Here is a 15,017-nt window from a genome sequence, read left to right as displayed (position 1 = left end):
CTGATAATGGTGGTGGGCAAGTTGTCTTTCAGGGAACATTTATTCATTGTCTGAGCAATTCCTGATACACCACTGAAGAACCCCAGGATTCTCTGGAACACAGTTTGAAAACTACTGAGATGGAGGATGAGAAAGGAGAGAGCTGCCTGGGACATTATGCCCAGTGAAGGAAGTAAAATTCAAGGTAGTTCTGGCAACTTTATGCTCTGCAAGCCATTTACTTAGCGACACAGATTATGCCAAGTTCCTAAGCACATTATTCAGAAGCTGGACCCATAATATTTAGTGGAACATATTTCCAGGCATCTGTTTAGGGCTCGCAGAGCAATCGTAGCCCCCAGATCCACTGGCTGAGTGGCTGTTGGGTTGAGGATAAAGTGGACACTTCCCTCTGCTGGTAGGGAGGAGCTCTTCTGGCAGAGGGGGATGACTTTTGCCCAGGAGGTTTCAGATGATGGTGTTCCCTGTGGAAGTAGGCCCCAAAATGGGGCATTCTGGAGGTGGGATGGAAACAGCTTTGGAGGTCCAAAGCCCCTCCATTCCCACAAAGGGCCCCAATCAGGCCCATCAGCTATTTTTTCCCATTGATTTCAATTTTTATTTTTTAAAGGTCTGCTGGGCTAAAAACTTCAGTAAAGCCACCTCCCGTCCTGACTGCCATGAGCTGGTAGGACTTTGAAGTGGTGGACTATCCACCACTTTACTCCCCCACTCCACCCCACATAGGACTGCAGTGTAATCTACTAGGAATGTAGTGCTGGTTCCAGGATATGGAGGGAACTTGGACAAGACACCCTTAGCATGCCCCCTAAGAAGGTAGGATGCAGAAATTGAAATTATCTCACACTACCTCTAATCTTTCCATGTGCCCTATGCTAAGTAAGAATAACAGAGCTGCTGGGCCCTTTGCAAATCCCCAACATTGTCGCCCTTTGGAACCCACCATATAGGAACTGTTTAAATGTACGGCATGTAATCTAAATTAGGGTTTCACCAACAAAGGAATTGCTTTATTTCCTTAAATATGCCCTTCAAAAACAACTACTACAAGATAGGATCATAATTAAACATAAATAGGAACTATTTTGTCTATACATAATATTGAAGAAAAATCTATTCCCTTAGTGCAACATTCATGCAGACTACTATATGTTGTGAATCATTGTTGGTTATTGGCATTAAACTGTTGGTTATCTCCATATAGTGAGAATACTAAAGACTTGTTAACTTCCTTAATTTCAAACTTTCCCTTGTATATTAATTATATGAGGAAATACTCCCCCCCCAATAAACTTGTTAAATTACTTATAATTTCAAAAGTGAGAAGTCCAACAGATTAGGTTTTTAAAATTAAAAATAGCAGTAATCATAACTCAAGTCCATGCATTGCATTGCGGATGCAGGAAAAGTAGAAGTTCAAGTCCCCTTTTCCTTTTCCAGCTTTTCTATACCATGTGAACTGGCCCTTGAAGATACATCAACAGCAGGCTATTGACTATAAGTGATGAGATTTTTTTCCCCATATTTTTTGCAGCAAAAGGAGACAAATAGAGACTCTTTCTCTCTCTCTCTCTCTCTCTCTCTCTCTCACTGTAAAAAAATCTTCAAATCAACAAGTCAGTGAAAATCTACAAGTCATCTAAGAATTAAGCATTTTACAAAGAAGCCATCTTTTCACATATACACTGATCTGCAATAAATCTTTCTGCTGCAGATTTGCCCAAATCATCAGGAAAAAAACAGCAGGTATAGATGCCACAAAAGATCTTCAAAAAATCAAATGCAACAATCCTAGCAGGAGTTCCACATAATAGAGACATATAGTCAGCATGTTTCAAAAGCTAGAAAGCAGAGTGGTTGTAGGTGAAGCCAGTAAGAAATACCTGTAAGACCTCCAGAGCAAGAGGTGGCAGTCAAGTCTCCACTGCCTCTATCTCTCTTTATTCCATATAAATTGTCACCAAGTGAAATTGCCACCAGGTGATGTATGTGTCCACACAGGTTTTCAGTACTTTGTATCCTCACATGTCAAAACCATTTAGGATTTGCCAGTGCAGTGACGATTTGTAAACCTCTATCTTCATAAATTTCTTCATAAATCAATGCCAGAAATAACCAAAAGAAGAAGTGAAGATGAGAAGAAATGCTTAGGGATTTTTTGAATCATTATTTAGTTTTCTTTTGAGACAAATGCACAGTTACTTGTGTGGGGGATCCAAATGTTTGGACATTTTTCCAGAGCTCAAATACAATATTCTGATGAAGAACCCAATTCTTCCACCAAACCCACCTCCCACGTACCATCACAAAATTTCAATCCTTTCCTGCCTCCCCTAAATTAGTGTCTTCATTGTGTTAGTGAGTGCTGTGCAGAATGTGGTTTCATGACCAGTCTGAAGACCTACTGGATAATGCCTGTCATATCACTGTACCCACAACACAATGGAATTTTTTCTTGGTTATATTTTTAAATGTTTTAAACTTCTTTAAGAGCTCCCCTGCTAAACCACTGAAGCAAGGGAATGTTCTGTAGGCATTATCAACAACAACAACGACATTGAGCAAACAAACCAACAATGTCCTGCCATATTCAAAACCTTCTTTCACTGTGTGTGTGTGTGTGTGTGTGCGCTGCATCTTGCAGTGCAGTCCCCTCTCCAGAGCAATTAAGAGATCTGAAACATAGAAGAGAAAGGTCCCCTACCCAACCTGGCAGGAAGGGTAGCACACAGCGAGGGACACATCAGCAATAAGTATAGATCAAAAACAAAATAAAATGGTAAGGTGTTTGACATCTGTGAGGGCCGGAGTGAAAGACAGACACTTAAGTAGTTTGTATGAGTCACTTCCAACATCTTTGTCTCTGAGCTCTGGCAATGGTATCCATGACAGATATAGATGTGCTATGCATTGACCCTGACAAATGCTAGTTATAAAGGAGGAGATAGTTAATTTCCACTGATGTTACTGGAAATATTTCCAATGTTTTCAGCGGTAGCTTAATGGTCAGAGCCTTGACCCCAACAGGATATGGATGGCCCACATCAGATCCTTGGGGTGATTATACTGATTCACTATTTGTATAGGATTACCCAACTGTAATGGCCTCACACACATTATTAAACTAATTCCAAGTTAACCAAACAAAATAATCCAGATGAACAAAATGGCAAACATTATCCCCTCCAGAAGCATCATACTGTCAGGACTACAAATATTCTTCAAATGCTTAGATGCCAGCATCAAATTTCTTGGACCTAGGGTCAACATTTAGGCACCACCTAAAATTCCTAGACAAAGCAATATGTCAACATTCTTAGGTACAATTCAACTTTTGAAGCACCACAGTTCTCACAACATTACAGGGTCTCTGTTTTTCAAAACCAAGTGTTATTTATTACCTCCCAATCCAGGTCGCAGACGATTATCATAACCATCCAGGAGTCTGTCTAGAATTCTTGTAAATATGGTGATGTTATTTTTTGCTTCATCTTCATTAGGGTCAGCCAATGCTGATCTAAACAGACATTTTTAAAAAATCTGATAAGCATGTTCTATGTACATGTACTATGCAGTTACTATTTAGCTTTGAGTATTCTATGCTAGCATTTAATATACATTATCTAAAGATGCCTTTTGCTGATGAAATAATCAGTGATCTTCAGATCTAGGGCCTACCCTTTAACACCACCGTTAACACATGACCCAAAGTTATTATTTCCCATTTACCTTCTCTTTCTCTGATTTCCTGCTGCTCCTCTCATCAGCAAAGCCTAGCCCAAACTTCCCCACTAGCTGCTGATGGTCAAGTGTCCTGCAACAGCCATGTTAGATCCCCCACCCCATTTGCACTTGCTTTTTCCCACTGTTTTGCATCTCTCATTCTTTTCTGACAGATAGGGGAAAAGAAAGTGGTTGGCTAACACTGGAAACAGAATAATGGACAAGATGGACCCTTGGTATAATCCAGCAAGGCAGTTATGTGGCATTGTTCTTTAACTTTTAAACAAATGAAAATGGTGGCAAAACGCTGGTGCAACCCACACCACTATGGACAGGTTGCTGGAAACCCACCTGTGGCTTACAAGCCAACAGCTGAAAGCCAATGACATAAGCAATGATTGTATCCAGTTTTATGTAATGGTACAACTGAAGTTCGGAAGGGAGTGAGACATGTAACAGGAAACTCGAGAGTTCATCTCTGCCCACTGAAGCCCACCACTCCACTGAAGTTCAGGCACAGCTAATTACTGCCAGCCCCAGCAAACCCTGCCCCCTCCCATCACCCTCCTCCCCCCCAAAAAAACCTTACTGTTGCAGGCAGGGAGACCTGACAGCAGGGAGAGCTGACCTAGATGCATTCACTGAGTAGGGTGGCATGGGAAACAACTATCTGTATGTATCCCAATGGCAATGAATGAGGCATACAAGGTCTGTCCCATTGGTAGTCAGGTTTCTTGACCATTTCCTTCACAAGGGTAAGTTTGGTTAGGAAAGCAGGCAAGGACCAACAGGCAGGGCTGTCAGGGAGTTCCTCTAGATGCACCAACTTAGCTTTTGTTTTTTGAAGAGCTCTGTGGGAAAGCGTTGAAAAATGAGCTAATTACATGGCAAGCCTGGGAAAGTTCACCCATCACTAGTTTTACCACAGTCTCATTTATTCAAATAACCTGGCATTCAAATAATCATCTTCTTGAATATATGGGCCTGCTATTGTAAACTTATATATTTACATACCTGGTGCCAAATGAATCTTAACAAATAAAGCAGACTTGGAATTACATTGGGCCAAATCGTTCCTGGTCTTTGAGTAACTAGGAGTTGGATTATTTTTGTGTACAGGGAAAGAGTATCAGGACATGAAATGTCAATTACATTCATCCTGGACTACCTTTGTCATCTTCTACAAAGTCATTCTAATTGTGTTTTCACTCAGTGACTATGTGGCTCACAAAACATGGAGGAAAGCTGCCATGATCAAACTGGCTTTTAATGTCTGTTAATACTGGGCTGGCACAATCAGATGGAAAAACAGCAGACTACAAGAGTTGTGGTTTAAATAGTTTGAGTGTTTACATTATACCTGTTAAATTATTGTAATGTCAATAAATAATAATGTAAATAAATAATATTTCAGTGCTATAAATAATATATTATATTTCAGTGGATTTCCCAGATTAAGTCACAGTGGGTTGGATCCAGATTTAGTCCCATTTAGACCAATTGAGTCTAAATATGGCTAAATTAGGGCCAACTCTTTATATGCACAATAGGGACCAATTTACTAAAAAAAAAAAGGGGGGGGGGAGGCTAACTTCTCACTGATCTAAAATTCAGTTTAAAGAAGCTATGGAGAAGAAAGTAATCAAAAGTCATCTTATCCCACCCCCCACTTCCCTTTTATTAAAAGCACGAATAATGAATTGACAGCGGTCTTCTGTTGACCAGCCATGACTGTTGCTGAAAAGCTAATGCACCTAGTAGGGAAAATCTAGACCAAGGCCTTGTAATATTTCTTTGAGAATTAATTCTCCTGCACTTATCTTTCCCATGTCCAACCAATTTTTGAAAGAACTTCATGTCATACTATACCATACTAAACCCCTTTCCTATAAGTTCCAAGTATTAGGATAACAAAAAAGCATATCCTACATACATTGCCCCCCCCCCCCAATCTGCAGTTATATATGATTTTTTTAACTGCACTCTGGCACTTTTAACGAACAATGAATGCTACCCTGGTGCTGAACACTGTAATGTGATCATACTGTGAACTAAAGCAAAATAAATAATCAAGAGAATATTATCTTTTATATAGACTAAAACTATCTTGAGAAATTAACAAAACAGAATATTACCTCTGTCCAGCTGTTCGGTAATATGGACAAAGCATTTAGGTGTAAATTATTGCAGACTGTGATATTTCCTTCACAATCTAGAATCGCTTGATCTGTAATCTAGCCCTTAGAATTTCACAGGTGATCTGTCATTCAGGTTTTAAATACTATTGTTAATACTTGCATGTATATAAAAGCAGGTATTTATGCAAGTATTAAAGAAAGACTAGTCTTTGTAGGCAAGATGTTAGTCAAAACCTAATATTGATAATCCTATAAATTTGAGTTTAATTCTGAAAATTGTACTAACAGGAATAGTTTTTCATTATACATGTTGACTCCTTGACAGCAACGAGACTTACTCACTTGAGTAACAGTAAGAGGAGCAGGCCCACTCTGGCTAAACTAGTACTGCAGCATCCTTGCTGGCTAGATAAAACTGAAAACACATTTAATATATTTAATTCTGGCCACTGATATATGTAGCCAATTATCTGGCCAAGAATCAGATACATGGCTTTTCACTATAAGTCTTGAGGTTCATATGATTTTGAGGAAAATAAAATACAGAAACATATCAGTCAGGATGCGACAGCAGTCCAAACTGTGAATCTACAAGCAAAATGAAGTAACGTATCACCATTAATTGGATGCAAAGACAGGCCAGGTAACACCAAACCTAAATAAGTATTTTTAAGTTGTCTTCAATGGTGTTGTCATTTTTATATATATAGTTTATTAAACAACAACAAAAGTTGATTAATAAATCAGGTTATTGTTTTATTTTATGGGACTATGGAATTGTATACTATCTCCACCTAGAGGTTTAAAGATTAAATGTCTCAGTGTTCTGTTCTGTTGACCAATAATACTCCCCATCCCAACACACATCCATATGCAAAATGTCCCCATTATCTTGAATGCTGTAGGTGGTTTCTGGACTTTAGAACAGCCTATTCCTTATTCTCTGTGTAGACATGCATAATGTAACTAGCCAGTGGCACAATAACCCAAGAAAACATTGTAAAGCTTCAAAGGTTACACAGAAATATAACAGAAGAACTCTCTCCCCTCCCCCCACACACCCCTCCTTTCAGAAGTAAACATGAAACTGTCATTTAATTTTTAGAAGGACTTGTTTAACACAAGTTTATTAACATGTCACCAACCTCAGGACTTCTTCCTTTACTTCACTTTTTCTGCATAATGACAGATCTTATATTTAAAGAATAGATCTTTGTTCATACACCAACAAATAAAAGCCAATTACAGGAACTAACTACCAGCCAACAAGACAATCTCTGTTGCTGTTGATCAAGAAGCAGCACCTCGTCTCACCTTGCCGACAAGCACACCCAGAAAATGAGAAGAATCAACTGCATCATGTAGGACATCAGTTTCCTCTTCATAGCTGCTTCCTTGCAAAACCTAACGATGCAGGCGGGGGGGGGGGGGGGAGAGACGGTTAGCTCAGATCAGTTTCCACCAAGCAATGCCTTCAATTTAAACGAACGAAAAAATGTCACTTCAACGGATACTTTAAATCCTTGGGTCTCTGAAGCACTTTCCCCCTCACTCAACTAACAACTTATTAGATCTCCGTCATCCTCCCAGATCATGCGTTGTTCGTACATGCAGTGCATAATCAAAAGTGACACATGAGCAGATGCATCAGATGTCGCTTTCCTTCCATCCTCCCATGTAACATAAAAAGATTCAAGACTTTCCCCTATTTATTTATTTTAATCAGCTATTTCTCGATTGGTTTCACTACATCTCCCAAAAAACAAAACACAAGAACCATAATTTAGGAAGATGGGGGGGCGGGGGGAGACACACACACACACACACACACACACGCTTGTAAGGGGTTCATTGACACGGCTGTGAACCAAAGCGGTGCAGCTCTTTCCAAATGCTGAGCATGTTCGACAGCTGTTTGAAGCGAATAACTGCCACAGCCATAGAGACAGAGATACAAGAATTCACAAACGACAACAACAGCCACAGTGCAGCACAAAGTTGCAGAATAAAAGGGGGGGGGATTTCACTCCGAGCAAGGGGCTTCTCTTGGATGAGGTGAAAGGAAAGGCTCAAAGTCCACCCCCTTCCCCATACACTCTCTCTCTCTCTCTCTCTCTCTCTCACACACACACACACACACACACACAGCTCTCTCTTTTCCAGTCTTGTGCAAAGCAACCCCTCAAAGCCACTCACTCTTGGCTCTTTCCATGGAAGCGGGGAAGGAGTGGGGGAGAGGGGGGGGGGTAACTGGGGAGCCTACCTTGGGAGCAGCAGGAGGCGCTCAAAGGAGCTGCCAAATATATAATATATATACACAGGACTTGGCGAGGCTGAGGAGGAAGTCCTCCCCCGCGAGGCTCTGGAGAGCGGGGGAAGCTCAAGAATGGGGAAACTTGGGGGTGGCGGGAGCTTAAAGGCGACTGCAGGAGCGGCGGCGGCAGCAGCAGCCCTGTCAGGAGAAGCGGCTCCAGAGCGGCTGTGTGTGCATGTGTGCCTGTGCGCGCGCGCAAGCGAGCAAGCTAGAGAGCAGAAGCGCGAGGCGGGGGTAGGAGAGCAGCAGCAGCAGCAGTCAGTCAGGGTCTGTCTGGGTATAACGATGCGTGTGTGACCGGGCGCGTGTGTGGATGAGGGGGAGAGAGCGCGCGCGCGCGAGCGAGCGAGCGAACCCGCCGGCGCGCGCGCACGGGCGGCAGCAGCTGCAGCTGGCACGCGCCCTCGGGGCTCCTGGAAGAAGGCGCGGGCGGGGGCGGGGCCTCCGAGAGAAAGCCCGGCCCATGCCTTGCCCCCGCTGCCCCACCGGCGGCGCGTGCGGCTGCAGCTCGAGCTCAGCCGGCAGAAGGAGCCCGGAGGCACGAGGGCGGGAGCAGCGTCTTGCTCCGCCGGGTCCTAGGGCCGGTGGTGTTGCGTTGCTCCCTCCCTTCCGCTTTGCCTAGCAACCGAGCAGCGATTGAGCCGCCGCCGCTAATGCTGCTGCGGGTGGCAGGGAGGGGGGATTTGAGAAGGCGCTGCTGCCAGTGGAGGCTGGTGGCTCCGATGCCAGTGGGGCTGCGAATCGGCTCTGGGTTTCAGCCAGAACTCTAGCGGAGCTGCCCGAGGTGCTGAGCCTCTATTGCAGGTTGCAGCAATGGGTGCAGCAGCGCCTTGGGCAGCGCCTTTAGGTTCAGTACCTTGGACAGCCCCTTTTGAGGCCTGACTGGTTCTGACTCAGACCCAGAGTGGATTCACAGCCCCACTGACATCGGAACCAGCGCTGGGCCTGCGGCTGTGCCGGGGTGCGTTGTTCAGCGTTGGGGCCCCTCGTGATTGCGTTGCTCAATCCCCTCTCGATTCGGACCTCTCTCCGTGTAAATACTAGCTCCGCTGTCTCCTGGGGACGGGAGGGGGGGAGGTCGCCTTGCCGCCGGAAGAGCGGGGCGGGTAGGATGAGTCGGTCTCCCACACTTCCCCCCCTTCCGCACCAGTTAGCCCGTGGCAGAGTGCAGCAGCAGCAGGTTAAGCTCCATCGGGGCGCCAGGTGGGGCGGGGCTGGTGGGAGCGGAGCTTCTGCTGCCTGCTGCCCCGCTGCGTTTCTCTCCCGGCTGTTGCGCCTCTGGCTCCTGGCCGGGCTTCCCTTTTCTTGCTGCTCTAGCCGGACAGGTTGCTGCAATCCCGGCCACCCGCTCACACGCCCGAGGAACGTGCTCCGAAGAAGTTTTGCATCGGCACGAGATGGGGGAGAGAAGCAAGCGAGCCGGCAGGAGCTGCTGAAGTGGTACTTTCCGTACCTGCTGCAACCCGCCGCCGCCCCGGCGGAGGGGGCAGCAGCAGCCCGAGGTGCTCGAGAAGAAATGGGCTGCCGGAGGAGGAGGAAGCTGCTGGGGCTGTTGCTTAATTTAGCCTTTTACTTGTCAGATCCATGTGCGCAGAAGGAGCTGGTTCAGCCTCTCTCCCTCTCCGCCACCCTGTTCTCCTGCCTTGCCTCGCTTTGATCTCGCTCCTCTGTATTCGCTGCTTTATTCCAGGTGATGAATGCAAACAAGGCAAAACTGGGTCCTTCGAACAGCAGTGGCAGATGTGTGTGGTGCAAAATTACAGCTGTGCAAATGTCTCATAAAATACAGCTGTGAGATGTGCAAGTGTATCATAAGAGACATTTCCAGGGGGGGGCGAGATGCCAAAATATGGGGAAAAGCTGTTTGCCCCTTCCATCACCTCTCCCATTACATAATATGATAACTTGCTAGTGAAAGAACACATAGCTCTTCTTTTAAAAAAAATCATAGTAGCAGAAGTATTTCTTATTTTTGTCATCATAACCTACGTAGATGCTACTAATTGCTGATAAACCTAATATGTAATAAAACATGAGAGTGCTCTATTAAACAAGACTAATGTATTTCCTTAACTTTTCCATTACCATTTTTTGATTTAGGCCACAGCAATCTCCTAAACACATTTAGCTCAGGAGCAAGCAAATTTTGATTCAATGGAAATTACTTCCAATTAAAATTCTAGCTTTTTGCTTAGGTGTTTATACAGTATAATACCAGAAGCCTCAAAGCTGAAATTGGGGAATCTGAGTACTTGGTACTGAAAGCGAACATAGCAGGTATATCAGAAACTGCCATGAGAGGGTCCCCCCTCCCTTTCTAGGGAATGTTTAATTATAGATTGAGGATAGATAGATAGATAGATAGATAGCTGGTATCAATGGGATAAGGCTTTGCCTGGATCTATAGAAAGGACAGTGAGGGTCATATGATATCAGAGGTAATGATGCTGTACATGATTGTTGTTGTTGTTGTTGTTCAGTCGTGTCCGACTCTTCGTGACCCCATGGACCATAGCATGCCAGGCCTTCCTGTCCTCCGCTCTCTCCCGGAGCATGCTCAAGTTCATATTCATTGCATTGGTGATGCTATCTAGCCATCTCATCCTCTGCTGTCCCCTTCTCCTTTTGCCTTCAATCTTTCCCAGCATCAGGGTCTTTTCCAGTGAGTTTTCTCTTTGCATTAGGTGGCAAAAATAGTTGAGCTTCAGTATCTGTCCTTCCAATGAGCAGTCAGGGTTGATTTCCTGTAGGATGGACTGATTTGACCTCCTTGCAGTCCAGGGGACTCGTAAGAGTCTTCTCCAGCACCACAGTTCGAAGGCATCAATTCTTTGGCGCTCAGCCTTCCTTATAGTCCAGCTCTGACAGCCATATGTTGCTACTGGGAAAACCATAGCTTTGATTATACAAATCTTTGTTGGCAAGGTGATGTCTCTGCTTCTTACTATGCTGTCTAGGTTTGCCGTAGCTTTCCTCCCAAGGAGCAAGCGACTTTTAATTTCATGCTACAGTCACCATCTGCTGTGATCTTGGAGCCCAAGAAAATAAATTCTGTCACTGCTTCCATTTCTTCCCCTTCTATATGCCAGGAAGTGATGGGGCGAGATGCCATGATCTTCGTTTTTTTAATGTTGAGTTTCAAACCAGCTTTTGCACTCTCCACTTTCACCCTCAACAAGTGGCTCTTTAGATCCTCTTCGCTTTCTGCCATTAGGGTGGTATCATCTGCGTATCTGAGGTTGCTGATAATTCTCCCAGCAATCTTAATTCTGACCTGTAATTCATCCAACCCGGCATTTCTCATGATGTACTCTGCATATAAGTTAAATAAGCAGGTTGACAATATGCACCCTTGTCGTACTCCTTTCCCAATTTTGAACCAGTCGGTTGTTCCATGACCGGTTCTTACTGTTGCTTCTTGACCCTCGTACAGGTTTCTCAGGAGACAGGTAAGGTGGTCTGGTACTCCCATCTCTTTCAGAATTTGCCACAGTTTGTTGTGATCCACACAATCAAAGGCTTGAGCGTAGTCAATGAAGCAGAAATAGACGTTTTTCTGGAATTCTCTTGCTTTCTCCATGATCCAGCGAATGTTGGCGATTTGAACTCTAGTTCCTCTGCCTCTTCGAAACCCAGCTTGTACTTCCGGTAGTTCTCGGTTCACATACTGCTGAAGCCTAGCTTGTAGGATTTTGAGCATAACCTTGCTGGCATGTGAAATGAGCGCAATTGTACGGTAGTTTGAACACTCTTTGGCACTGCCCTTCTTTGGATTTGGAATGTAAACTGACCTTTTCCAGTCTTGTGGCCACTGTTGAGTGTTCCAAATTTGTTGGCATATTGAGTGCAGCGCTTTAACAGCATCATCTTTTAGGATTTTAAGTAGCTCAGCTGGAATACTGTCATCTCCACTAGCTTTGTTGTTAGTAATGCTTCCTAAGGCCCACTTGACTTTACTCTCTAGGATGTCCGGCTCAAGTTCAGTGACCACACTATCATGGCTATCAGGGACATTAAGATCTTTCCTGTATAGTTCTTCTGTGTATTCTTTCCACCTCTTCTTAATCTCATCTGCTTCTGTTAGGTCCCTGCCTTCTTTGTCCTATATCATGCCCGTCTTTGCACAAAACATTCCCTTGAGATCTCCGATTTTCTTGAAGAGATCTCTAGTCTTTACCATTCTATTGTTTTCCTCGATTTCTTTGCATTGTTCCTTTAAGAAGGCCTTCTTGTCTCTCTTTGAAATTCTCTGGAATTCTGCATTCAGTTGGATATATCTTCCCCTTTCTCCCTTGCATTTCACTTCCCTTCTTTCCTCAGCTACTTGTAAAGCCTCATCAGACAGCCACTTCGCTTTCTTGCATTTCTTTTTCTTTGGGATGGATTGAGTTGCTGCCTCCTGAACAATGTTACGGACCTCCATCCACAGTTCCTCAGGCACTCTGTCTATCAGGTCTCATCCCTGAAATCTATTCCTCACCTCCACTGTATATTCATAAGGGATATGATTTAGGTCATACCTGAATGGTTTAGTGGTTTTCCCGACGTTCTTCAATTTAAGCCGAAATTTTGCAAGAAGCAGCTCATGATCTGAGCCACAGTCAGCTCCAGGTCTTGTTGTTTTTACTGACTTTATAGAGCTTCTCCATCTTTGGCTGCAAAGTACATAATCTGATCTGGTGATGTCCATGTGTAGAGTCGCCTCTTGTGCTGTTGGAAAAGAGTGTTTGCTATGATCAGCGTGTTCTCTTGGCAAAACTCTAGGGATGTACGAAACTTCCACCACGGATCTCGGGGAGGCCGAATGCCAGCGCATTCGGCCCTCCGAAATCGGTGGCGGAACGGTCTGCCGCCACCCCCGCCACCCCCGGGACGGGACTTACCTTGGGCGGATCTTCCTGGCGGCGGCGGCTCCAGTAGCGGCTGCAGCAGCGGTGTGGCGGCAGCGGCTGCCGGTCTTCTGACCGGCTGCCACCACCGCCATTTCCAGTTAAAACAAACAAAAAAAGTCATAGGCTACGTAAAGATTTACTTAGCCTATCATGGCTAGATTTTAAAAAAACACCGTGATAGGCTACGTAAATGTTTACGTAGCCTATCATGGCTGACTTAAAAAAAAAAAAACACGCGAGTACGCAAATGGCGTAGATGCTACGCTATTTGCGTTCTCCTTATTTTCGCCGTCTTAGTCTACATAAATGTTTACGTAGACTAAGATGTGCCAGAATAAAGAACACAAATGGCGGCGGCCATGGCTGCTGCCATTTGCGTACACACGTTTTTGTTTGGTTTTTTTAAATCAGCCGTGATAGGCTACGTAAACATTTACGTAGCCTATCACGGCTGACTGCAGGGACGCAAACGGCGGTGGCTATGGCCGCCACCATTTGCGTCCCTGCTAGCCAGCGGCCGGATGTCCGGCTGCTGGCGGAGCCGGCCAGCGGCTCCGCAGAATCCCTGCGGAGCGGAGCCGGCTGGGCAGGATTCCGGGGGGGAGGAACGGAGTGCCTCGCCCCCGGCCAGGATTCCGGGGGGAGGGACGGAACACCTCCCCCCCAGCATCAGCATAATCCGCGGAAAGGTAAGTCACTTTCGTACATCCCTACAAAACTCTATTAGCCTTTGTCCTGATTCATTTTGTACACCAAGGCCATGCTTGCCTGTTATCCCTGTGATTTCTTGACTTCCTACTTTAGCATTCCAATCCCCTATGACGAAGAGGAGATCTTTTTTAGGTGTTAGTTCTAGAAGGTGTTGTAGGTCTTCATAGAACCGATCAACCTCAGCTTCTTCGGCCTCAGTGGTTGGGGCATAGACTTCAATTACTGTGATGTTGAATGGCTTGCCTTGGATTCGTACTGAGATCATTCTATCGTTTTTGAGATTGTACCCCAGTACTGCTTTTCCCACCCTTTTGTTGACTATAAGTGCTACTCCATTTCTTCTAAGGGATTCTTGCCCACAGTAGTAGATATAATGGTCACCTGAATTAAATTTGCCCATGCTTGTCCATTTTAGTTCTCTGATTACCAAGATGTCAATGTTCAATCTTGCCATCTCATGTTTGACCACCTCCAGCTTACCTTGATTAATTGATCTTACATTCCAGGTTCCTAAACAATATTGTTCTTTACAGCATCGGACTTCCTTTTCATCACCAGACACATCCACAGCTGAGTGTCCTTTCAGCTTTGGCCCAGCCGCTTCACTCTTTCTGGCACTACTTGGAAATTCCCTCTGCTCTTCCCCAGTAGTATATTGGACACCTTCCGACCTGAGGGGCTCATCTTCTGGCATCATATCTTTTAGCCTTGTGATACATTCCATCAAGGGAAGAATAGAGAACCATAAATTAGAAAAAATAAGGAACAAGCACCTTCACTGAATCACTGTGCGAGGTAATTACCAGGCTTAAAAATGTAATATAGTACTGGAGATAGAATTCTGTTGCCTCTTCTTGAGCTGGAGAAATTGCTTGCAAAAACGTGTGTATTAGGCAAAATTGTGTACAAAAACACATATATTAAGAGTAACAGGCACAAAAATGGGTATGGATGCTCATATGAGCTTTTTTTAAAAAAATCTTGAAATCTTAAAAACAAAAAATCGGGACAAACCGAATTTAAGATTGGAAAAATGAGAAACTGAGAGAAACCAAAACTGATAGCTTTGTTCATCCCTAACTGTAATCCAGAGCTTCTGGAGCTTTATTGCCAAGATGTATACATAAAGAATACAAGCTAAGATAGAAAGGTTGGGTAGAATAAAAATGTTATGAATAGATAACCTATAGCTGTAGAATCATTAGAGAATGGCAATTATATTTTATTTTCATATACTAA

At 44.2% G+C, this 15,017-nt stretch overlaps 1 protein-coding gene across 1 annotated transcript in view; it reads right to left on the bottom strand.

The window, feature by feature from the left end:
• GABRA2 (gamma-aminobutyric acid type A receptor subunit alpha2) overlaps nucleotides 1–8,833 on the bottom strand; it is a 141,110-nt gene extending 132,277 nt beyond the window's left edge. The window contains exons 1-3 of the mRNA XM_084856859.1: nucleotides 8,125–8,833; nucleotides 7,176–7,265; nucleotides 3,402–3,517 (exon numbers count right to left, since the gene is read on the bottom strand). Coding sequence (XP_084712985.1) covers nucleotides 3,402–3,517; nucleotides 7,176–7,246 — 187 coding nt within the window. The 5' untranslated portion in view covers nucleotides 7,247–7,265; nucleotides 8,125–8,833. The remainder of the gene's footprint in view (nucleotides 1–3,401; nucleotides 3,518–7,175; nucleotides 7,266–8,124) is intronic.
• Between the last annotated feature and the right edge of the window lie 6,184 nt (nucleotides 8,834–15,017).

This window comes from Heloderma suspectum, chromosome 5 (genome assembly GCF_057233095.1).
Source record: "Heloderma suspectum isolate Gila_16-S chromosome 5, 16-S_ref, whole genome shotgun sequence".
NCBI lineage: Eukaryota > Metazoa > Chordata > Lepidosauria > Squamata > Helodermatidae > Heloderma > Heloderma suspectum.
Note: the sequence above shows the minus strand (reverse complement) of the source record. Positions and strands in the feature narration are given on the sequence as shown.